At 43.9% G+C, this 25,567-nt stretch overlaps 1 protein-coding gene across 1 annotated transcript in view; it reads left to right on the plus strand.

Moving 5' to 3' along the window:
• Positions 1-25,567, plus strand: part of LOC144690292 (mesothelin-like protein) — a 46,639-nt gene that overhangs the window by 18,471 nt on the left and 2,601 nt on the right. Inside the window, exons 2-7 of the mRNA XM_078557648.1 lie at positions 9,881-9,982; positions 11,151-11,182; positions 14,228-14,321; positions 19,997-20,178; positions 24,741-24,887; positions 25,384-25,517. Coding sequence (XP_078413774.1) covers positions 9,881-9,982; positions 11,151-11,182; positions 14,228-14,321; positions 19,997-20,178; positions 24,741-24,887; positions 25,384-25,517 — 691 coding nt within the window. The remainder of the gene's footprint in view (positions 1-9,880; positions 9,983-11,150; positions 11,183-14,227; positions 14,322-19,996; positions 20,179-24,740; positions 24,888-25,383; positions 25,518-25,567) is intronic.

Raw genomic sequence — 25,567 nt, forward strand, 5'->3', positions numbered from 1 at the left:
GGGGTACGTTATTTGCCTGATCATTAGAGTGCTGATACTACATTATTTTGAGTCATCTTCAGTTATATAATGAGGGTGAGCACATTGGCCCATGTTGTAGCCAATGTTGGGAGCTTGCCAGGGGAGAGGATGGGAAACCAAGTGTAAGAACTGCATGCTACAATGGATTATTTAAAGGCATATAACCCATTGCATCTCTGTTTTTATATTCAATGATATATAAACCATAGAATCCCATTTGCCTTTATTAACTACCTTGAAAGGTTTATGTATCTGCACCTCTATATTTCTCTGTTACTACATTTTGTTAGGCATCTTGTTTGGTGTGTACTTCCTATCACTACTTTTTAACCTAAAATATACTTCAATTTCTCTGCATTCTACTGCATTTACCAGCTACCTGGTCACTCTGCTAACCTGTGTATCTCCTCCAACAATGTTCCCCACAGCTTGCTATGCCCTCAGCTCCATTTATTTAAATGAAAAACAAGCTCCAGCATAGATCCTTTAAATCAGGTATGGCACCATAGCTTGTGTGTATTTTTGTTATTATAAATCCTGCGCTGTCAACAAGGAAAGCACACAGGTATTTGCGAATGGCATAATGTGTCTGTGTTTTTCTCTCTCCTCTTCAGAAGGTGTTAATCCTTCCGGTTCAATTGCACAGATGCTCACTGCCCTCCAGTACTCTTCATACCTTGATTGGCCTAATCCTATTTAGTCCAAGGACACTCAGACCAATATACAGCCACAATATTGCCCTGGTTGTGATCAACCAACTCCACATGAACCGAAGATCAAAGCTACGAACTTCCTTTCCTACAACAAAAGCAAAATACTGCAGATGTAACGACTAAACATGCTGGAAACACTCCACAGTTGGCCACGAATTTCCGGTTCCGCACAGGCCTTTAGCTAGTCTGTCAAATTTTCCATCCCACCCACGACGATTCCTGTCAGCGGCGGGACCGGAAAATCCCAACCATTTCAGGTCGATGACCTTTCATCAAAATCTGATGCAAAGTCCTTGACCTAAATGTTCATTTTATTTCACCTTCCTCTTCTATATGGTTCATCATTAAATTGAATGGTCCATTTACTCACAGAGCCACCATGAGATTTTGTTGAGATAATCTGCAGATGTGTGCTGATATTGTCAGCCAATTTTAATGAAGTTGGAAGATGAAAAGTTTTTGTTTTGAGAGTATTCAATCTTATGTCTTCCAGTTTATTCAAAGTTAATTTAAGAGGATTTTCACTATAGCTTGTGAAATGCATATTTCCAATATGAATGCACTTGTTTCATAATAACATTGTATGGTACTTGCTCAGTCATGTCATTACAGCCTTAATGAAGGGGCATCAGAGCCTCAGGAATTAAGGTGTGACCAATATGTTGACTGTCTTTGTGAACTTGGAGAGCACTGAGCAATTGAGGGTGAGAGCATGTCTTTAACTCTGAAGTGCAATACTCACTGTAGTCAAAACTCATTTTATAAATCATTTGGAGTACAATAATAAAAGAGAACAATTCCTACAGCAGATTTTAGGAGTGAGGGAAACACAGTTGCACTGAATGATGCAAAAACAGCAAAGTACAATGCACCAAATGATATTGGCACTGTGTACTGTTCATATCATATAATACATTTAAGCATCACAACTTCTACAATGAGAGTTCCGAGACACAGTGGTTGATAATTCCTCTTCATCATTGGCTGTCTTTCAATTAAAGGATGACGTCTACTCAGGGTCATGAGTTGCTGCCATGGATATTCATGCGACTGAATAGGCTGATTCCCGACCTGCAGATGTTTGGGCACTTGGCCCATGAGGTCCTGGGGTCCGGAGTGCAGGATTTGTTTCCTTTCCTTTCCTTCTCTGCCGTCGCTCTGCCTCAGCATTAATGCCTTTAGATTCAAAGCGTGATGCAGCTTAATGGACAAGTTGTCACCTTTCTGAACAATTGGTAGCGACCTCCTCCCAGTCATTAATGTCAATGCTGCCGCACTTTAAGGAGAGTTTCAGGAAGTCTTTGAAGCATTTTCTTTGTCCCCTCCTGGAATATTATCCATTTGAGAGTTGAGAAAACAGGACCTGGCGGGAGAGATGCTTTTTGGGTTATCCGGACACAGTGCTCAGTCCATTGAAGTTGATTTTGCACGAGTTTTGCTTGAATGTGGAGTTAGCTTCAAGAAGTTCTCTAATGTTTGTTCAACAGCCCTCCCACTGAACCTGAAAGATGTGGCAGAGGTATTGCTGGGTGGAATTGCTCTAGCACTCTTATATGTCACTAATACACAGTTCAGGTCTCACAGCAGTACAGGAGCACGGTGACAACAACTGCTTTGTACACTCGGACTTTTGTTTACTTGTGGAGGTCGTTGCTGTCAAACACTCGCTGCCATAGTTTGTGGAAGGCTGAGCTAGAGTAGCTGATCCGGTGTTGGATCTCCTCACCAATGGTTGTCTTTTGAGAGAGGTGGCTACCAAAGTATGGGGAGAGCTCAGAGTCTCTCCTTCAACATATATGGGATGTAGAATATTTGGCTGACCAGGTCCAGATTGATACATGAGTTTTGTTTTGGCAACATTCAAGGGCAGGCTGAGTTTCTAGCATGCAGAATTGAAGAAATCAAGAGTGGCTTGCAAATCTGGTGCAGAGTGGGCAACGACACTACCATCATCCGCAAGCTGTGGATCATGTATATCTATGGTAGTCAGGTTGGTTTTGGTAAAGAGGCAGCTGAGGTTAAAGAGTTTTCCATCTAGATGGTATTTAATGCTGACACTGGAGGGCAGTTGATCTTTGATGAGCTACTGTCAGATAGATTGTAAATAATATGCGGACTATCCACAGCCTTGCTTGATCCCAATCCAGATTTTGAAGGGGATTGTTTCAAATTTCCTACTCAAGGCAGTTTCAGTCATATTATTGTGAAAAAGTTGCAGGATTGTGATGAAATTTCTTGGATATCCAAATCGTTGGAGCACAATCCACACAGCCTCACAATTTACTGAGTCAAATGCTTTGGTCGGGTCGATGAATGCAATGAAGAGTTCCTGGTGATGTTCTCAACATTTTTCTTGGATTTGTCTGGCAACAAAGGCCATGTCAGATATTCCTCTGGAAGGTCTAAAGTCACACTGTCTCTCTGGGAGGGTTTCCTCAGCCATAGGAAGTAGGTGATTCAGGAGAATGCGTATCAGGATTTTCCTTACTCTGAACAAGAGGGAAATACCTCAACAGTTTCCACAGCATGATTTATCTCCCTTCTGGAAGATAGTTACGATTGTCACATTCCTGAAGTTGAGGGGTGGGGGTGGTGTGGTTCTTTTTCCTCATAAATCCTTAGGACAAGTGCACAGAGTCTTGATGTGAGCAAAAGTCCACCAGCTTTGAAGACCTCAGCTGGAATGTTATCGGGATCAGAGACTTTAGTTGCTCATCCATTTGGTTGCTTCTTGAAACTCTCCCATTGATGGTGGTTCACCCATGGATTCTACCACAAGGTACAAGGGATAGCCTTGTGAGTATCAGCTGCCACCATAGATTCACGGTTGAGGAGTTGTTGGAAATGTTCTTTCCAGCAATGACTGATAGCATTGTCATCCTTAAGAAGAGAGATACCATCCTGTAAGTGAAGGAGATTTTGTCCCTTTGACCTTGGTCCATAAATGGTCCTGGTAGCTTCAAAAAAGCTTTTTGTCATGGTGATCAGCATATTGTTGGATTTCTTAGGCTTTCTCTTCCCACAAATGTCCTTTATCTTCCAGATTTGCCTTTGGACACCAACCTCGAACTGTTGGAATACTCTAATCAAGCATTTTGAAGGCAGTTTAATTAATGGATGAGGTGTTGGAGTTCCCCTGTGGCCAGAGGGGCAGTTATGTGCAAAGTGCCTCCTATTAATTATTATAACTGTTAGAAGAGGAGGAAATGTGTGTGTTCTTACTTACAGTTTACTCCTTATATCAATAGATATGCAACATTGAATGTCACAGATTTATTAAGTATACAACAATTAAACATACATTTTGAAAGCAATACTTATAGCCATACCATACAAGTTTAGTTGAAAGACTCATACACCTTACAGTTCTGAACGTGGCATACATCCTGCAGACCTTAATCAAATCCCAAGTGTTGCGGTTTCTGTAGAGACCAATAACTTTAAAAAAAAATTGACTTCCAGCTGAAAGAATGTTAAGTCAGAATTTCACATTTTAAAACTTTTACTGTAAAAAATAACTAAAAGCACAATTGACTAAACACTATTTTCTTTTTGTAGGCAACTTATACTTTAAACTACAGAGAGGAACATTTCCCTTTTATACTTGTCACACATCACACTCCCCATGGAACTACAGTCCTTGTATCAAGTGGTCCACAGTTGCTCCCAGCTTCCAATGGATTCCTGTATTCCCATTTCACTGAGTAGTAACTTTGAGTGACCATGTCCAGGCACTTTCCTCAGTTACTGCCAGCAATAAAGCCTGTTCCGATGATTCTTCCTCCCCAAGGCTATGCCAGAACAAATCTGGAATCTGTAGAATGCTACAGGACACATCTTTTTGACTAGAGACCACCTCCCTTTTGCATCCAGCTGATGTAGCTTGCAAAGTCAAGCAGCCATCTTTCTCTGCTGCCCACACAGTACCACTGCTGTCTGTCTGTGATATTCACTGATTTGTAGAGAAACTTGTGGCCTGATCTAAAAATGGCTTCCTCTGCCCCCTTCCCCATGGCAACGTGAAACACATTAACCTTGCATCCTTGTAAAAATGCTAACTAGCTATCTTTGATCTCAACTCCCTTTTGTCTTAGAAGTAAAGGGACAGTTTACAGCACAACAATTTGCGATCCGATACCTAACAGCTTTTTGGGTACTTTGGGAGACTTAGGGTCTACTCATGGTAAGTACAAACGCTGCTGTCATTGTCTCCAAGCATAAATACCTTGCAGCTTCTTCTCAGTAAAACAATGCAAGCCTTCCTTTGATCTCTAACAGGCAGACTGTAGAACAGATCACATGACCCCCTTCATTTACCCTAAACTTAAAGCTACAGTCCCAAAATATAAACCTTATAAACATCATAATTGTAACACAAGTATCTGTTCCAACACCAATTTTTAAATACATTTTTCTTACCCTTTCTATGTGGCAATAATCACATAATACAATGTCATATAGATGAATTTTAATAAGCTTGTCCATTATCAATAACTTGCGTTTTAATGCGTTCTTTTACTGTAGACTGATACAACTTCTTTACTTTGTTATCTTATTGATAATTCACTCTTGTTGCTATTTGCTATGTGAAACACCATATTACACTGTAACCTCTCTGGTTGGGAACGCTTGGGACCAAGTAGTTTCTGGATTTTAGAATTTTCTGGATTACAGAATGACATTAGAATGCCCAACCACAAGTGTGTGAACCGGAAGGCACTGTGGATATAAATATTTACCTAAAAGGCAAAACAGTGATAAAGCATTATAAAGCAGTAATAAAAATTGTTTTACTTCCAAAAATACTATGCCCCACAGTAGGAAGGAGTTGAATGTTCATTATCTTGAAACGTATAAGATTCTGAGGGGGCTTGACAGGGTAGATGTTGAGATGTTTCCACTAGTGAGCGAACCTCGAACTAGGGGACACAGTTACAGAATAAGGGGACACTCTTTTAAAACTGAGATGAGAAGGTATTTCTTCTCTCAAAGGGTAGTGAATGTTTGGAATTCTCTACCTCAAAGAGTTGTGGAGGCTAGATCACTGAAAGTATTTAAAAAGGAGTTAGGTAGATTTTTGAAATATCAGGGAGTTGAGGGCTATGAGGAGCTGGCACAAAAGAGGAGTTGAGGCCTAGGGCAGATCAGCTATGATCTTATTGAAAGGCGGGGCAGGTTTGCGGGGCTGACTGGCCTACTCCCTGCTCCTACGTCTTATGTTCTTATGTTTACTGAGCTCATGCCTTCTCAATATGTTGCAGTGCCCAAACAATTGAGTGGTGAGTCGTAAGTTGCTTGGGTCTGTTCAATACATTTCTGGATAACTCGGGTTCCTGAGCAATAGATTAATGGACTGAAGGGGTTACAGGGTATTAGTCTGTAGCATTTTATACCAACTTGCTGCTTCCAAAAAGAGATGATAAATTTCAAGATCATTTTCTTCTGCAGAACTAACCTGTTAGCAACTGAGTAAAATTACCTATTATCAGTATGCACTGAAATATCTTTCAGTTAGGTTTACTGGTGGCTCAACTAACTATTTCTTCAACCTTAATCCAAGAGTTCAGTGGTCACTGCATCTAAATTGACTTATACTTCCTTACAAAAGTAGAGTATTGTGTTTGGTTCTGGGCACTGTATCTTAAGGAGGAGATACTGGCCTTGGAGGGGATGCAGCTCAGACTCACCAGACTGATACCATAGAGTCATAGAGGTCTACACCACAGAAAAAGGCCCTTCAGCCCATCAAGTCTGTGCAGGTCAAACAATTCTAATCCTATTTTCCAGCACTAGGCCCACAGTCTTGTATGCCATGGCATCGTATGTGCACATCCAAATACATCTTAAATGTTATGAGGGTATCTGCCTCTACCACCCTTTCAGGCAGTGAGTTCCAGATTCCCACCACCCTCTGGGTGAAAAAACTCCCCCTCACATCTCCTCTAAACCTCCTGCCCCTTATCTTAAATCTATGCCCCCTGGTTATTGATCCCTCCACCAAGAGGAAAAGTTCCTTCCTGTCTACCCTATCTATGCCCCTCAAAATTTATACACCTCAATCATGTCCCCCCTCAATCTCCTCTGCTCCAGGGAAAATAACCCCAGTCTATCCAATCTTTCCTCATAACTAAAACTCTCCAGCCCAGGCAACATCCTGGTAATTCTCCTCTACACTCTCTCTAGTGCAATCACATCCTTCCTATAATGCAGATTCCAGAAGTATATGCAATACTCTGGCTGTGGCCTAACCAGCGTTTTATACAGTTCCAGCATAACCTCCCTGCTCTTATATTCTATGCCTCAGCTAATAAAGGCAAATATCCCATATGCATCCTTAACCACCTTATCTACCTGTCCCGCTACCTTAAGGGACCAGTGGACATATACACCAAGGTCCCTCTGATCCTTGGTACTTCCCAGGGTCCTACCATTTATCATGTATTCCTGTGCTTTGTTTGTCCTGCCCAAGTGCATCACTTCACAGTTACCCAGATTAAATTCCATTTGCCACTGATCAGCCCATTTTACCAGCTTGTCTATATCCTCCTATAATCTAAGGCTATCCTCCTCACTATTGACCACCCCACCAATTTTCATGTCATCCGTGAACTTATTGATCAACCCTCCTACAGATTTTAAAGGAATAAATTATGAGTGTAGATTGCACAGGCAAAGCATGTATTTCCTTGCATATAGATTATCCATAGATTATCTCTAGAACTGAGGTGCTTAAAATGATTAAAGAAATTGAGAAGGTAGATAGAGAAACTATTTCCTCTGGTGGGGGAGCCCAGACAAGTTGACATAACTGTAAAATTAAAGCTTGGTTGTTGAGGAGTGATGTCAGGGAGTGCTTCTTCACTCAAAGACGAGGGGAAATCTGGAACTGTTCCCCCCAACACCCACAACAAAAGATGTTGTGGCTGGGGACCAATTGAAATCTTCAAAATTTAAAATCTTGTAAATAAAGCTATTGAGCGTTAGGTGCAGTTAAGGCACAGATCAGCCATGATCTAATTGAATGGGAGAGGCTGGGAATTCTGCAGAGAGTAACTCATCTCCTGACTCCCCAAAGCCTGTCCACCATCTCCAAGGCACAAGTCAGGAGTCTGATAGAATACTCTCCACTTGCCTGGATGAGTGGAGCTCCCACAACACTCAAGAAGCTCGACACCATCCAGGACAAAGCAGCCCACTTGATTAGCACTCTATTCATCACCCTCAAAATCCACTCCTTCCACCACTGATGCACAGTAGCAACAGTGTGTACCATCTACAAAATGCACTGCAGCAACTCATCAAGGCTCCTTCGACAGCACCTTCCAAACCTGCACCCTTTACCACCCTGAAGGACAAGGCAGTAAATACATGGGGCAGGATTTTCCCGTCAGCAAGCAGGGGGCGGGGCCTGCTTGCCGACGCGTAAAATGACGTGCGGTGATGCTGGGCGGAACTCCCGACATCACCGCGCCCTATTTAAATTTTCAGGTAAATGGGGGCTCAGCAAAATCAGCTGTGCGCCCTCCGACCTGTCAATGGCCAATTGAGGCCATTGACAGAGTCATTTAAGTAATTAATGGACCTGCCCGTCCAACCTTAAGGTTGCCCTGACGGGCATTAGAAAAAGCATGAAACCTCATCCATGGGCGGAATGAGGTTTCATGTAGGTTTTTAAAAATTTAATTAAAGTTTTTTAAAAAGTTATGGACATGTCCCAACTCAATTGATAGTGTCACATGAGGGGACATGTCAGGGAATTTTATTTCTCTATTTTTAATAATTTGTACATTAGAGCTGATCTCCCTGAGGCAGCACTTAGCCTCAGGGAGATGAGTGCGCTCTTTCGTGCGCATGTGCGAAAGAGCGCACTCTTGGGTTTAGGGATTCCCCCCTCTCGCACAGGGGGCGCATAGTGCTTCCTGGCGGATGTCCCGCTGGGTGGGCCTTAATTGGCCCGCCCACATAAAATGGCGGCATGCCCCCAATTGGGGGTGCCGATCGGAGGTGCACCTCCGCGCACTCGCACTTCAACACCACCCCCTCCCCCCCAACGGGGGTAAAATCCTGCTCATGGGAACACCGCTACCGGCAAGCTCCCCTCCAAGCCACATAACATCCAGACTAGGAAATATATCATTGTTCCTTCACTATGGCTGGGTTAAAATCCTGGAACTCCCTTCCTAACAGTACTATAGGTGCATCTACACCACATGGACTGCAGCAGTTCAAGAAGGCAGCTCACCACCACATTCTCAAGAGCAATTAGGGATGAGCAATAAATGCTGGCCTAGCCAGTGATGCCCACATCCCATGAATGAATGAATAAATTTTTTTAAATGGCAGAACAGGCAAACTTGAGAGACTGAATGACTTCCTCTGGTTCTTATATTCCTGAACAGAAATCAGTAGCAGTGTAACGTCATCAGACATCAGTACCCAAGAACTAGGAGCAGGAGAAGGCAATTCAGCCCCTTGAGTCTGCCCCGCCATTCATTACGATCATGGCTGATCTCATTTCGGCCTCAACTCCAATTTCCCGCCCTCTCCCCACAACCTTTCTACCTGTTACTAATTAAAAATGTGTCTACCTCCCCCTTAAATTTATTCAGCGTCCCAGCATCCACTGCACTCTGAGGAATTGAATTCCACAGATTCATGGCCCTTTGAGAAAAGTAATTCCTCCTCATCTCTGATTTAAATCTACCACTCCTTAGCCTAAAACTATAGCCTCTCGTTCTAGAATGCCCCAGAAGGGAAAACATCCGCTCCACGTCTACTTTGTCTATCCCCTTTAGCATCTTTTATACGTCAATTAGATTTCCTCTCATCCTTCTAAACTCTAACGAGTATAGACCTAAACTGCTCAATCTCTCCTCATAAGACAAGCCCCGCATCTCTGGAATAAATCCAGTGACCCTCCTCTGAACCGCCTTCAGTGCAACTACATCCTTCCTCAAGTGAGGGGACCAAAACTGTGCACAGTACTCCAGGTGTAGTCTCATCAATGCCTTGTACAGTTGCAACAACACTTCCCTATTTTTATACTCTATACCTTTAGCAATAAATGCCAAAATTCCATTTGCCTTCCTGTCTGATTAACTCTCCCCTTTCAATAACAATAAGAACTGTCGCTTTCTTTTTTGCAGAAAAGTATTTGGACAGTATACGAACAATAATGATGATGCAGAAGACAGTATTGCCCAATTGGACCATTTCCCCACAGCTCATGATGGTTACTCTTGCCTTTGGTATGTCACTCCTGCCAGGGATATATATTGCTGCATGCTATTGAAACCTAACTCTAGTATCACTAAGTTTGGGGTGTCAAACATGCAGCCCTGAGGTCCCACCTTGGCAATCCAGCTTTTGAACCTCAGTCCTATTTGAGACTATATACATTTTAATTGTTTGTTTATCCTGCTTCAATTTTGTGGGCTAGGAGGTTTGAAAAGGGGTGGTTTTATGGGACTGCTTTTTTATTGGTGGATAAATCCTCAAATCAGTACCATCAATATGAGAAATTAAAATTAGTGGGAGCATGGATTTCAATTTTGTTTGTGATTACCATTTTTCCCTCTCATACCTACGCTACACACCCTGTGAGACTTAGATATGTAGGTAAACCTCTAAAGAGAAAGGTCGTTATAAATTGAATGTAGAAAATTCCTGTTAAAGAAATCTATCAACAGATCAATTGAAGTTTGACAGATTATCATGCATGTATCTGACTTAGCCAGAATAATATTATAAACAATTTAAAAAGTTACTTGACTTGAAATGTTTTCTCGTAAGGTCTGAATCTGTATCAAAAGGCAAGTTTAATGTCAGACAGATTTTTGGATAATGTCACACAGAAATAAACCATTATCCAAGCTCTGCAACTCAGGGGTGGTTAAAAACCTCATCCTTCAGTGAAAAGGGATGGAATGGTCCAGCCAGCACTGACAGGAGCAGTTCAATACCTTTCATTGAACAAATATTCCACTGCAGTATAAAACTGAGATAAGGAGAATTTTTTCACTCCCAGAGGGTCATTGTTCTGTGGAATTCTCTTCCCCAGAAAGCAGTGGAGGCTGGGACATTGCATTTATTCTAGGCAGAGTTAGTCAGATTTTTGATGGGCAAGGGAGTCAAGGGTTATGGGGGACAGACGGGAAAGTGAAATTGAGATCACAATCAGATCAGTCATGATCTTGTTGAATGGTGGAATAGGCTCAAGGGGCTGAATGACCTACTCCTGCTCCTATGTCCTATGTTCCTATTGATTTCAAGGGGCACTGACACAACATGAATATTGGCTGGTACCAGAGTCTCTCAGAGTTCTCAAAATCATGAGCACCAATATGTTTCTTTTCATTAATGGGTTGCAGATTGGAGAGATTTGTTTTAATGCACTGTGTTGATGTTTTACTCTAGGCTTCTTTGTGGCCATTTGCAACACTCTACCGGTAAGAAAGATTTGATGTAAGCCGCACTTCAAATATTGCAAGCCTAATTCAATGATAAATTGGAGAATTTACAACAATTGCATCACTGGTCCCTTTAAAATGATAGGGCAATATTTCATAGGAAATCTTGCCAAATGGCAAATGAACATTGTTTATAGTGCTTGAGTGTAGAGCAACACTAGGCCACAGCAAAAGGAAGAGAATCGGATGGGGAGAATTGCAGTAATGAAGCCAATCCTGATTTCTCTTCCTCAAAGAGAAAAAACATGAAAGCTCCTTACAGGAGTGTGATCCGCAACACCTGATTTTCTTCTCCAGCCAGCTGTTGCTTTGCATCTGGGCACTAGAGATGAAAATCTACCGCACAGCACTTATGAAAATTGCAGAACTGGTCAAATTCAATCAGAAGGACTTTTTACATCCCATGTTAATGGGTGATGTATAATTTATATGATTATTATTGCATCAACATTTGACAAGCACATCTCTATCCTGGACAAGGCAGCTCATCTTACTACCTTAAACATCCACTCATTCACATCGATAAAAGCAAAATACTGCAGATGCTGGAAATCTGAAACAAAAACCGAAATGCTGGAAAAACTCAGCTGGCCTGACAGCACATGTGGAGAGAGAAACAGAGTTAACGTTTCAAGTCCATATGACCGTTCTTCAGAGCTACAGAGAAATAGAAATGTGATGAAATTTATACTGTTTAAGGGGGGTGGGGCAGGTGAAGCTGGATAGAAGGCCAGTGATAGGTGGGGGCAAAGGAGAGATTGACAAACATGTCATGAACTAAAGGACAAAGAGAGTGTTAATGGTAATGGTAAGGACTAAAAAAGGGCTGATAGTGGCAAAGGTAAGAAAGCAAAATATGATAATAGCAGAACAAGGGTAAGCACTCTGAAAAGAACAACATGAACAAGTAACAGATGACCCTTGGGGGTAGGGTTGGGGGGAGGGGGTGGTGGTGTGGGAAAAAAGGGATCGAAAATGGGATAAGAATGGGGGGATAAAACAATGAATAAATGAGTAAAAATAAAAATAAATAAAAATAAAAATAAGTGGATAAAAAATAAAAATGAATTTTGCAAAAAGGGATAAAAAAAAGGGTGGAGATAGAGGAGAAAGTTCATGCTCTGAAGTTGTTGAACTCAATGTTAAGTCTGGAAGGCTGTAAATGTCTAGTCGGAAGATGAGGTGCTGTTCCTCCAGTTTGCGTTGGGCTTCACTGGAATATTGCAGCAGGCCAAGGACGGACATGTGGGCATGAGAGCAGGATGGTGTGTTGAAATGGCTAGCAAATAAAGGTCTGGGTCATGCTTGCGGACAGACCGAAGGTGTTCCGCAAAGCAGTCATCCAGTCTACATTTGGTCTCTCCAATGTAGAGGAGACCTGCATTGGGAGCAGCGAATGCAGTAGACTAAATTGAAGGAGGTGCAAGTGAAGCGCTGCTTCACCTGAAAGGAGTGTTTGGGCCCTTGGCTGGTGAGGAGGGGGGAAGTAAAGGGACAGGTGTTGCACCTTCTGCTATTGCATGGGAAGGTGCCATGGGAAGGGGATGAGGTGTTGGGGGTGATGGAGGAGTGGACCAGGGTGTCCCGGAGGGAACAGTCCCTGCGGAATGCTGATGGGGTTATACTTAAACAGTATAAATTTCATCATATTTCTACTTCTCTGTAGCTCTGAAGAAGGGTCATATGGATTTGAAACGTCAACTCTATTTCTCTCTCCACAGGCGCTGTCAGACCAGCTGAGCTTTTCCAGCATTTTCTGTTTTTGATCCACTCTTTCACCACTGCTACACAGTGGCTGCAGTTTGTACTATCTACATACAGCATGTCCTGCAGCAACTTACTAGGGCTTCTTTGACAGCATCTTCCAAACCAGCAATCTCCACCACCTAGAAGGACAAGGGGAGCAGGCACATGGGAACACCATCACCTCTAAGTTCTGCTGCAAGTCTATCACCACCACTCTTTAATCACTGGGTCAAAATCCTGGAGCTCCCTACCTAATAGCCCTGTGGAAGCACCCTTACCACAATGGTTGCAGCGGTTCAAGAAGTCGGCTCACCACCACTTTCTCAAGTAATGGATTATAAATGCTGCGCTCACCAGCAATGCCCATATCCCAAAGTTAATGGGCAGAATTTTATGCTCCCCGCTGGCTGGTTTGCTGGCCGGGGTGAGGTGGTTGATGGGGGGAGGACCTGTAAAATTCCACAGATGGCCTTCCCACCGCCTTCCTGCCGCCCCAACCTGTCCGCAATTTTACGGTGTGACAGGCAAAGCCTGGGCCAGCCTGTCCAGCCATAGGACAGTTGAGGCCCTTAAGTGGGCAATTGATGATTACTTAAGGGCCATTTCCCCCTCAGGCTTCATTTTGAGGCTGGTGAGAGGAGTTCAGCAGTAGGTGGGGGGGAGCCCAGAAAATGACCCTGCTTAGGCCTCAGGCGGGAATGGGGGCACCACCTTCAACAGCCTCCTTTCTACATCGGGCGCCTTCCCACCCCTCCAAAGTCGGTCCTCACTAGCGCTCCCTTCCCTCGACCCCCGACCTCTCCATTAAGACCCCCATCCCCCTCTCCCTGCATACTTAAGCCTCATCTTCCCACCCCACCATGAGACTACCCACACTTACCTGGTCCTGGACTCCAGGTCTTTGATCTGGGGGATTGCTTGTAGACCCGATGCTGCTACTGGCACTGTTGTGACTACAGATCTGCCGGCCAATCAGATTGGCTGGCAACCCTCTGGGGCAGGACTCTAAGGGGCGGAAGTTCGGTCTCCAGCCAATTATCACTCCTTGGAGCGTTAAATGGTTGCGGAATAGCTGGTATTGGCGAGTCGCATTCCCCGCTCTCTCTTCGGGTGGGAATCCTTGCCATCCAAAAAATCCTACCCAATGAAAAAAAGGAAGATAAAATAACTATGAGCACACCCCAGCTCTTTATAACTGACTTAAGCAGACTATAAAATTGATTATTCATGCTGTACATGATGAAACGACTTTAAAATTTGTAACCACATTCTCTACAGGTGTTTGCTGAAAAAGTCCTTGATATATCTTTGAATGAAAGATCAGAAACATGCCCCCAGATGCTGGTAAAAGCAAGAGTAAGACATGCTACTGGTATGTAACCAACGAATGAGCCAGGTATTTCTTTGTGTTGAACTGGTTGGCAGTGCAAATAAGGGTCCCTCCTCCTACCCACCCCCACCCCCAAGTAAAAATTGGAACTTGCTAACTTCCCCCGGAGTTTCCTTTTTATTGAAAACTCTAGATAAAAAGGATCAAGATCAATGTGCATGGTGCCAACGAGGTTACTAAGAATTGGAGAGGAGCTAACGAAGTGAAGGAGTAATGAGCTTTCGACAGCAAGCCTGATTTTAAAAGACTGTAGACTTTGGGATGTTTAGGGAGTTCCGAAGTGTAAGGTCCTGGAAAAGGATGAGTTAGAGATGAGTTAGAAAAAAGGGTGTGGTGAGTCTTGCTTTCAGCACAAAGACTAGAGGGAGGAAGAAAAGGGTTTGGCACCTAATAATTAAAACTCTCTCTGATCAGCTGAAAATGTTCAAGGTGTTCAGACACCCTATCCTTTATTACTGACACTAGCATTTCCCAACAATAGGTGTTAGGTTAACTATATGATCTATAATTCCCTGGTTTCCCCCCATCACCTCCCTTAAATAGCAGAGTGACGTGCACAATTTTCCAAAATAAAGGAATGATTTTCCAAATTGAGAGAACTTTGGAAGATTATAGTTCGGGCATCTGCAGTATTCTCCCCAATTCTTTTAAAACCCTGGGATGGAAACCATCTGGTCCTGGGAGTTTCTCACTCTTCAGCGCCATTAATTGCTCCATTACTGGTATCTTGCTCACGTAAATTTTGTTGATTGCCTGCCTCAATTCATTCGGGTTTCCTGGGATGTCTGACATGCTGATCCTTTCCTTTACTGTAATAAGTAGTGTGCTGTAATTCCGGAAAGTAATTATTCAGCAAGACTGCCAGTTCCATACTTTCATTGATATCAGTGTATCAGTTTTCAAGGGCCCCACATTGTTTCTGACCACCCCCTTTTTCCTAATATAATTGTAGAGGTTTTACAGGTTTCTTTTCATGCCTGTTCTTTTGTACTCTCTGCTTTGCCACTCCTTGCTGCTTGTTGTGCCTTTCTCATTTGCCAGCTGGATCGGTCGGTGCTTTTCTTCATCTTTGTGTGGCTTTTCTTTAGTCTCTTACCTGTTTAGTTGTCTATGGTTGTTTTTTTTGACAAGCAGAACTCTTGCCCTGGTTCTGTATCACATTAAATTCATTTTTTGCACACCTCCAGGTTTGCCCAGTTTCTGTGTACCGTCTCCGCCTCAGCCCACTGAAGTCATCCTTAGCCAATTCTAGAATCTTCATAGCTGTTTCATGTTTCTCTGTTTTGAACGTTACCTTGGAACTCAACCCCATGTTGTGATTACTATTATGTAAATGTTCATGCGCTGTTAGGCTGTTAACTAAATCTAGCTCATTACGAACTCTAATATGATCTATCCTCTTGTTGGTCCGAGGACATAGTGGGCTGAACTTTCCCGACTTATTTTCTTTATCGGAAGTCGGGACCATTTTTGGGTCGTGAACCCAATTGCTCTTAGCAACAGCCCTTCCAGCTGCTCTTTAGCAGAGCAAACCAATGAAAATCCACCTCCAGGCTTTTCGACTAATTAGGGAGGGCAGTTGGGGTGGCACGGCTATTTTGTCAGAGGAAGGATTTTTGCTTAAAGCAACCGCGGCATGTTACAGAGAAGCTCAAGGGAACTTGAATTTTTATGCTGCAGGACCCCGCAGGAATAGTGAAGAGGCCTGAGAAGTCTGGGCCCTGGGTCTCACTTTTATCTGGAGGCCTCCAGTGACAGAAACCTGCCAGTGCCTGCCCACCTGCTCCACTGGGAAGGCAATCTTGCACCATGAGGATGACGATATCAGCAGAAGCCTGTCACGAAAACCTGAGGCACTGAGGGCTCACACGTATCAGGATAGCCGGTCTTCTGCCTGTAGACCCTTGGTAGGGGGTCATCCCTCCTTTCAGCTGTATCTCAGTGACCAGCCTCTCTGACATGTGGCTGAGGGGAAGACAGCTAGTGTTGCTGCTAGTGTTGTTCCTGCTACAGCTGTGGAGTGTGTGGCACTGGTTAGTTATGTTCCCTCTAAGCTGTGCACCTGCCCGGCTGCGCAGCAGTCTATAAAATGCAGCACACTTAATGATGACACCCTCAACAGTGTGAGACTCCAAGCACTGAATAATAAAAGGAAAATAACCTGTCGTGTAAAGCAGTCCCTCAACCAACTAATTGAGGTTCTTCCCATAATTAAATATTAATGAGTTATGACCTGGGGTAGGATTTTTCGAATGGCGGGATTTCCCATCTGCCACCTGAAGAGTCGGCGGAGAACACATTCCCGCTCAACACAGCAGCCCCACAGCCATTTAACTCTCCATGGATTAATTGGCTGCAAATGGGACTCCTGCACCTCACCCATCAGAACTCCCACTTCAGGGAGCTGCCAGCTTTGTAGTCCCAGGCAGTGACCAGTGGCAGCAGTGGCCAGGACTGGGACTGCAAGCAGTCCCCAGATTCTAAGTCCCAGAGTCCAGAACCAGGTAAGCGCATGGGTTCTCATGGTGGGGAGGGGAGGTAAAGCCTGGGGGCAGGCGGGGGGCGTGGGGGGTTGTGGGTTGGGGGGGCCCTTGAAGGAGAGGCCGGAGTGGGGGAGGGAGCACTCACAGGGGGCAGACCTTGGATTGCTCTCAATGTGGAAAGGAGCTGTGCCTCTCAACTACTCCCAGCTCTTGGTGACTGGGTGGTTACAGGGTTCGGAGGAAGAGGACGGTTAAAGACCTGCCACGGCTGAACTCTGCCATCGGTGGCAGAGGTTCAGGGGCAAGAAGCAGCTGGCAGCTGTGGCCAAGCTGCAGACAAACCACTTCCTGACTTCGGGTCTGTAATAATCGAGGAATTTGCTGGTTCTCAGGACTTGGGCCTGGATGTGTTCCACCTCCCACCAGTGACATTCTCGCAGAGGAAACGACAATGGTGTGGGTGGCAGTCCTTTCCTTGGGGATTTTGCCCTGACCCCTGTGACCCCTAGGAGAAGCCAGTGCTGGCTGCAAACACCCTGGGCTAAAGGGAGGTGCCCCCCACCCCCCACCCCCACTCACTACCCAATCTTCCCTCCTGAGATCCAAGCTGGGAGACCTGCTGGTATTCCCCTGCCCCTAATCCCCTCCCACCAGCCTAAAAACTGAGGATGGATGGGCTGCCTTAGGCCTTGCCTGGCTCCCACCCACACCCCATAAAATTGCAGACAAGTCGGGGGTGAGCAGGAGGGCACCCGGGGAATTTTACCACACTCTCCTCAGCCTCCAAGCCCACCAGCTGTGGGCTGTTTGTTAAAATTCTGCCCCTGAAAACCTCCCCTCAGAATGTTTAAGATCATTTTTTATTATTCATTCAGGGGATGTGGGCTTCGCTGGCTGGGCCAGCATTTGTTGCCCATCCCTATTTGCCCTTGAGAAGGTGGTGGTGAGCTGCCTTCTTGAACCGTTGCAGTCCATGTGGTGTAGGTACACCCACAGTGCTGTTAGGAAGGTACTTCCAGGATTTTGACCCAGCGACAGTGAAGGAACAGCGATATATTTCCAAGTCAGGATGGTGTGCAGCTTGGAGGGGAACTTTCAGGTGGTGGTGTTTCCATTTAAATTTGATATAGTTCAGAAACACAAACTTCTCAAAGTAATTGGATCCAGTCATCTCCCAGGATCATGTTTGTTCACTAAAAAGAGAGAAAGCAAACTAGGAGCCAAGTGGCTTTGGCAGAACCCAAACCGAACGTCAGTGAACAGGTTACCGCTGAGCAAGTGTTGTTTGATAGCACAGTTAGTGAGGCCTTTCCTGATGATCGAGAGGAGGCTGATGGGGTGGAGGTTGACTGTATTAGATTTGTCCTGCCTTCTGTATACAGGACATATCCGCACTGAATTCAGACTCAAGCCAAATTCCTGACTTTAGCAACCTTGTAACAAAGCATTCAATTCTGCGATCACTCTGTGCTCCTCACTCTCAGGTGACAAACCTTTCCTTGCATTCTGTCTAGGAGATGAAGGAGCTCCTGAATAATGCTTGAATTAAGGGTGCAATGCAATGGAAAAGTTAGCATCTGAACAGTACCTCTTCCTCTATGGTATTTCAGGTGTCTGTACCCAATTGTGTCCGAAGAGGCTGCTGCAATAAAATTAACATGCAAATGGCACCCGAGAAGCCCTGCACCCAGTTTTCCTTTCATAATACAGGGTGTGGATCAGGGCAACTATCACACCCCACCCAACTCACAACCTCCCCCACCCTCGTAACTGCTCAAGGTCTTGGTGCTACTGCTTCCTGAGCTTCCATTTAGATGTTATCTGCCTTGGAAGAACCAGGTTGTTAGTGTTGTCAAGAAAGATATTTATCTTTAGCAGCTTACATGCTTCAGTTGCTGAATAACAGTCCTGTTGCTGAATGCCCTTACACTTCATGATGAAGACCATATTCTGTACAGTGCCACAATGCCCACCCTTTTGCAATGTAGCTTACTTGGAAGCAGATAATCAGTAATAATCACAGCCCTCTCTTGCACCACTTCCATGACTGTACAATCTCACCCTGTATAAAAAGAGAAGCTTTGCAGCTGAATAAGAACTCTTCTTTCATCCCTCACGCCCATACTTGTTTTCCTCCACATTGAAAATGCACAGATAGCACATCAGTAGACTATCTGCAGTGCTTCATTGAAACAAGTATGTTTCTGCACCCACTGCTTATGACCATGGTGTTGCCCTTTTGACCCTTGGCCAGGCTCACTGTGGGAGACACCCTGTTTGGAGTGCCGCAGCTGCAAGAGCACATTCAAAGGAGAAGGCAAAATCTGCTCAAATCTATGAGAAGAATAGAGAAGGAGCAAATCAAAGCTTCTGACAGACAACAGAATATTGTATGTAAAATGCAGGGACAGCTGTACTATCTTGCTAGCTCCAGAATGCCACAAAAGTTCCAATTTCAACAACAATTCCTGTTATTGGGGTTCCTTGCATCATCGCCCACTTAATGCTGCTGCTGTTTAACAGCAAGTTGCATTTATGTAACACAGCAAAGCATCCCAAGGTGCTTCACAGGAGTGTCATCAAACAAAATTCAACACCAAGTCACATGGGGAGATATTAGGACAGGTGACCAAAAGCTTGGTCAAAAAGGTGGGACTATTTTAAAGGAATAGCAGTAGAGAAGCCGAAAGGCTTAGGAAGGGAATTCCAGAGCTTAGAGACTTAGCCAATGTCTTATTAATCACATAGTTAATGTTTAATGGCAATCACATTGTTACTGTTTAATGAAAATCACATTGTTGAACAGGTGGTATGTATTTGTACACCTATAAATGGGGATGGCTGGGACACTGGTGTGTTAGAGTAGTGTTGACTGTGAACTAAATCAATAAACTCTCCCCAGCAAAGAAAGTTGCTGTGTCTTAGTTTTAACTTCATCAACCAGCATGGATCCAGTTAGCAGTTAGCAACTGAAGACATGGACCCCAGCATGCCTCTGTCTAAATGCATGCCATTTGTGCCCACCCTATTCATATAAGGTTCGTTGGTGAGGTGCCAAGGAGACAAATATCGGCTCTGTATTACCTCAGGAACTGAATAATAAACTACTTTGTTCATTGGAAAATTAGGATGTAGTCATATTCCTCATGTATTTCATTCCCTTTGCATCTACAGCTTGTACACTGGCCTTCATAACGCCAGACAGGACCACTGATTTTTTGCTGCCATCAACCTATCCTGCCACCAATTTGGATGCCTGTTTGAACAATAGTGTGCTGGCTGCGAATCTCACTGAACTGGGGAATTTAGCCTTTAACACAGATCAGCTATTTGTTCTTAAAAGAAAACTGGGAGAGGTAAGACTCAGAGGTGGAGACTCCTCATTTTACAAAAGAAAAGGTTCTGAAGTTCTGGAGTGGAATAATTATATTCTCTTGTGTTTTCAAGATGTGCCCTTGCACATAATTCACTCCCACCAAGTCAATCTTGCTTCTAAATTATTGCTATATTTCTAACACCTATTTTTGGTTGTACCTTTTACAATGTGAAGTTAGTATAAAGTTAATGGCACCACAGACAGAAACAGACATTGCTGGTTATTTTTATTCATAGAGCTTCTATTAAGTTCTAAATGTTTTAGGCCCTAGGCAATTCTCTGGCATCACTGCTGAAGGGAGCGTGGGAAGATATGGCTGAGCACAATGCCAGGAGGATTCCAACCCATTTGACAGGAGGTCAGGAAGCTACATGAGTGGGGGAGGGGAGAATGCGGATCTTCCACCCACCCTCATGACAGAGTGAGAAGTTCTGAGTAATGCCCAGAAACCCTGCCTAATAGTCCCAGTCAAATTCATCTTAGGCATTAACTCTGTTACGGGTCTTCCAAATACCCCAAAATGCCAAAGGGTCATTGATCCCTGAGACGACTGTTTCCTTGCAGAGAGGGACCAATAGCTCTTTTGGGACAGCAAACAGTTGTGCAGTTTTCATTCCGAAAATGCAATTCCCTGGATCTCCAGCATGCTGCAGCTCTGTCATCACGGCCTTTTGCCAATGTGTGCCCACAACGTGCCCATCATGAACATGTTAATGATGATGCCCCAATTGGGATGGAGTTGTGTATCCATTAGAAATCCCAAGATTTAGGCCTTCCACTATCACATTTCCACCAGTGGAGTAGGGCCGTTGGAATTTCCACTTTCAAACTTCGTTCCCTAGCTAGCAACTTCATCCCTCTCCCTAGCAGCAGTCTGAGACTAGGCCAGACTGTTCATAACCTTGGTGCCACATATGGCCCCAAGATAATCCTCCGGCCACACATCCACACCCTCACTAAGACTACCTATTTCCATCTCCGTAACATCACCTGACTTTGCCCCTACCTCAGCTCATCTGCTGTTCAAACCCTCACTGCGTCTTTGTTACCTCTAGACTTTATTACTCCAATGAATGTCTGGATGGTCTCCCACATTCTGCCCTCCAAAAACTTGAAGTTCTGAAATTCACTCCCTAAATCTCTCTGCTTTGCCGCTTCTCTTTCCTCCTTTAAGACACTCCTTAAAACCTACCCCTTTGACTAAGCTTCAACCTATCTTCCATAATATTGCCTTATGTGTCTAATTTTGCTTTATAATGCTCTCACTAAGTGCCTAGGGACATTTTATTACATTAAATGCGCTACATAAATTTAAATTGAGGTTGTTGTTGTAATCCAGGATAGATGATCATCTTGATAAAAGCAAAAAACTGCGGATGCTGGAAATCCAAAACAAAAACAAAAATACCTGGAAAAACTCAGCAGGTCTGGCAGCATCTGCGGAGAGGAACACAGTTAACGTTTCGAGTCCGTATGACTCTTCTGTTGAAGGGTCATTCGGACTCGAAACGTTAACTGTGTTCCTCTCCGCAGATGCTGCCAGACCTGCTGAGTTTTTCCAGGTATTTTTTTTTTGTTTTAGATGATCATCTTATCCAGTTATTATTTAGTGCCAGCAATTATCCATTGTTCCATCACAGTTTTTGCATTGCATTCACTTAGCAAATGGATCTGGGCTTAGTATTTCTCCCTGACCCCATGTTGGGTCAATTCAAGTACTACTAGCCTAAGTCCTGGTCAAATACCAGACCTAAACCTCAAAAGCAGCAAGTTGTTCTGATCTGGAATGCACTGCCTGAAAGGGTGATGGAAAGAGATTCAATAGTAACTTACAAAAGGGAATCAGATAATACTTGATAAGGTGAAATTTGCAGGGCTTAGGAATGAGGGTAATTCAATTGCTCTTTCAAAGGAGAGGCACAAGCACGATGGGCTGAATGGCCTCCTTCTCTGCTGTATATGATGACATTCTATCACTGTCCTCAAACCTTTATTCATGAAGTATTCTTCCCCTTATGTTATACACCTAATCTACCCTCACTCCTAGGAAGATCATTAATTGGTAATACTCCATCACACTGTCAACTTGGGTGTTGTTGTAACAACTAAATCCTACCAACAAAACAGTGCTAATATAGTCACATAGCTAGGCATGCTGCTAATATCATCTTGCTGTCCAAAGGTAACCATAACCTAAAGCCCAGGACTTCAAACTGGTAGTGAGAAGAAAGCATGTTTAAAAATGGCAATTTGACAAAACATTGTAAATCTTCTCCAACATTCCCACCCTTGGACTGCATGATTTGAAAAATAATTTTTTTTCGGCAACTTTGAGGTGGACATATCTCCAGTACCCTAAACAACTGACACCAAGTTCACGAATCATACATATTACTCCATCAACTGTGGCATTCTACATGGTAAAGTTGGAGAATATGTCCCTCAGTTAGCTATCTCCATTGTCTTTGGCGTCAGTCTTTGGTAGCACTCTCATTCCTGTAACAAAAGGTTGTAGGTTCAAGCCCCACTCCAAAGACCAGAACACATATTGCAGGTTGACATTCCAATGCAGTACTGAGGGGGTGCTGCATTTTGGATGTGTCATCTTTCAGTTGCAGTGTTCAACTAAGGCCCTGTCAACACTCCAAAAGGTATAAAAGATCTCGTGGCACTATTTGAAGAAAAGCATGGGAGTTTTCCGTGCTGTCCTGGCCAATACAAACATGAGTAGACCATTCAGCCCCTCAGGCTTGCTTCACCATTCAATTAGTCCATGGTTGATTGGTGCCTCAGCTCCATTTGCCTTTGCTCCATCATCCTTAATGCCCTTAGCTAACAAAAAATCCATATATCGCAGTCTTGAAAGCTCCAATTGTCTTAGCACCTGCAGCTTTTTGGGGAGAGAATTTTTGATTTTGACAATACTTCATTTGAAAGAGTGCTTTCTGATTTCACTCTTCCTGACATAGCTCTAATTTTAAGATTATAATATTTACCTCACAACCAAAATCACTGTGGTACATTGTTATGTGCAGGTAGACTGCTGCATTTTCCAACATTAATTACAGTTCAAAGATACTTTTGTTAGGCAAGGGTAATAATGGCTAAGGAACAAAGGTGAGTAGATGGAGTTGAATTAGGGATCAACCATGATCTAACGGAATGGTGGACTGGGCCAATGGGCAGAATTTTTACATCGTCGGGCGGGTGCAGTGGGCAGGCCCGGGAGCAGCCACGGAACAGACCACCGCCTGTGATCGGGCTCTGAGCGCGATTTCACACTGGCTGGCCAGCTAACGGCCAGCCAGTATGAATTGTGCACTGCAACACTGAGCTCTGCCAGGGTGGGGGTGGGAGGAGAGTGAGCGCTGAAGTTTGCGCATGTGCAGCACGTGCCCTCAGTGAAAGCTCCCTAAAGGCACAGAGCTGTCTCATGGGGCTGGAGATTTCTAACATTAAAAATAAAGAATTCAAGGATAAGGAATACATGTCCCCGCTCATGTGACTCTGTCACATGTACAGGGGCATGTTAAAAATGAATTTTAAAAATTTTCCTTTTTTTTCAATCATTGTTCAAAACCTCATCCTGCCCATCGATGAGGTTTCGCAAAAAATGCAAAGGCCACTTGGATGGGCATGGAAAATCTCACTTTAAAAAATTAATTAATGGGCTTAACAGCCCTCTTAACTGTCAGTGGGCACACCCGCCGACCGAAATAGTGCATGAGTGCGCGATGACGTTAGGACGCTCGCCCAACATCATCATGCGCTTTCTCATGCTCGTGTATGTTGGGCGTGCGCCTGCACACCGAGCTGAAAATCCTGGCCTATGTTTATATTGTCCTATGTTCAAAGGCAGTAAAATGATTGGGAGAGCTGGAAGTTAAAAGACCCCATAAAAATGCAAGTTCTTTCTTCTTCACATTGCTGCTGCCCTGTCTGAGCTTTGGCTTCCATCTCTCTTATTCACTTCTCTGTCTTTAGCTTCTTGCTTCCCTCACTGTCTACTTATCCTTTCCTTTCAGATGGAAGGCAGTGGGCGCTGCTTTTTGGTGTGAGGGTTAAGAGTTACCGAGGTTGCATTTGACACTAAGTCAAGAGTTGAGGGAGATGTGTACCTCTCAGTGCTTCTATTCTGATCCTACCCGCAATTACTCACACTTCTGCTATCTCCTTGGTCTCACTGGGCTCCGTATCCTTCACCTTTCCACTGCTTCTTTCTGTTCCTGCTGTCTCCTCATAGGCATCACTACCACCATCTCTTCCCTTCTAGGCCATTCAGAGGTACTAAAGTCAAGTCTAGTCTTTTTTTACCCTATCCACAGCTGCGCCCTTTCCATCAGGAATCACTGGATCACAATGAAGAATAGGGCCTCAGGGTGATATAGTTTCCAGCTTTCCACTGACCACTGGCACTCAAACTCCACATCTGAAAGCTGGTTTAGCACAGAGGAGACTTGAACCTGAAATACTTCAGTTCCATATAAATCTTGAAAAGTGCCTTGGTTTTAATCTGTTAATGCTTAAATCTTTCTGACACAGATATACCCTGGCGGGCTGCCTCAAGAAGAGATTGAAAAGTTGGGAATGATCGTTACTGTGTACACCATTGAAGACATCAGCCAGTGGAACATAACTGATCCAGATGTACTTGCAGCTGCAATGGAGAACAGTGGAAGTGCTGAGATGGTAAGAAGCCGCAGGAAGGTTCCAGATTCTCTGTTAAGAGGTGTAAGAGTTTTAGTGTCATCGAAATAGGCCTTTCAGCCTGTTCAACCATTCAGTTAGATCATGGCTGACATTGATGCTCTTCAACAAAAAAAATCATCAAATCCTAGAACAGCACAGCATAGAAGGAGAATATTCAGCCCATCGAGTTGGAGCTGGCTCTTTTGAAGCTGGTCCCATGCCCTCTCGTTCTTTCCCCTTTCCCTAGAGATTTTTTCTCCTGCAAGTATTTGTCCAATTCCATTTTGAAGGTTGCTATTGAATCTGTATTCATTGCTCCATAAGGTAGTACATTCCAAATACTAACCACTCATTGCGCGAGAACCACTCTTTCCCTCCTGTTAACTCTGGTTCTTTTGTTAATCACCTTGAATCTGGGCCAAAGTCCAATTTCAAATTCTAACACCAAATTCCATCTGTGAGCAAAACTCCAACTGTCATATTTTTCTGGTTTTAGATTAATGCACTACAGTCGCACTATCTGAAAGGACTTGGGGTTTTAAATGCAGCTGTATTAAATACGATTGGTGGCACAATGTTGTGTACAGCCAGTGAAGAGAAGCTAAAAACCATTCTTCCCACTGAATTCAGGTGAGTGTTACATTCTCTGAGATGCATCATTTTAGCGCCCAGGTTAAATA

This window comes from Cetorhinus maximus, chromosome 15 (genome assembly GCF_964194155.1).
Source record: "Cetorhinus maximus chromosome 15, sCetMax3.hap1.1, whole genome shotgun sequence".
Lineage (NCBI taxonomy): Eukaryota > Metazoa > Chordata > Chondrichthyes > Lamniformes > Cetorhinidae > Cetorhinus > Cetorhinus maximus.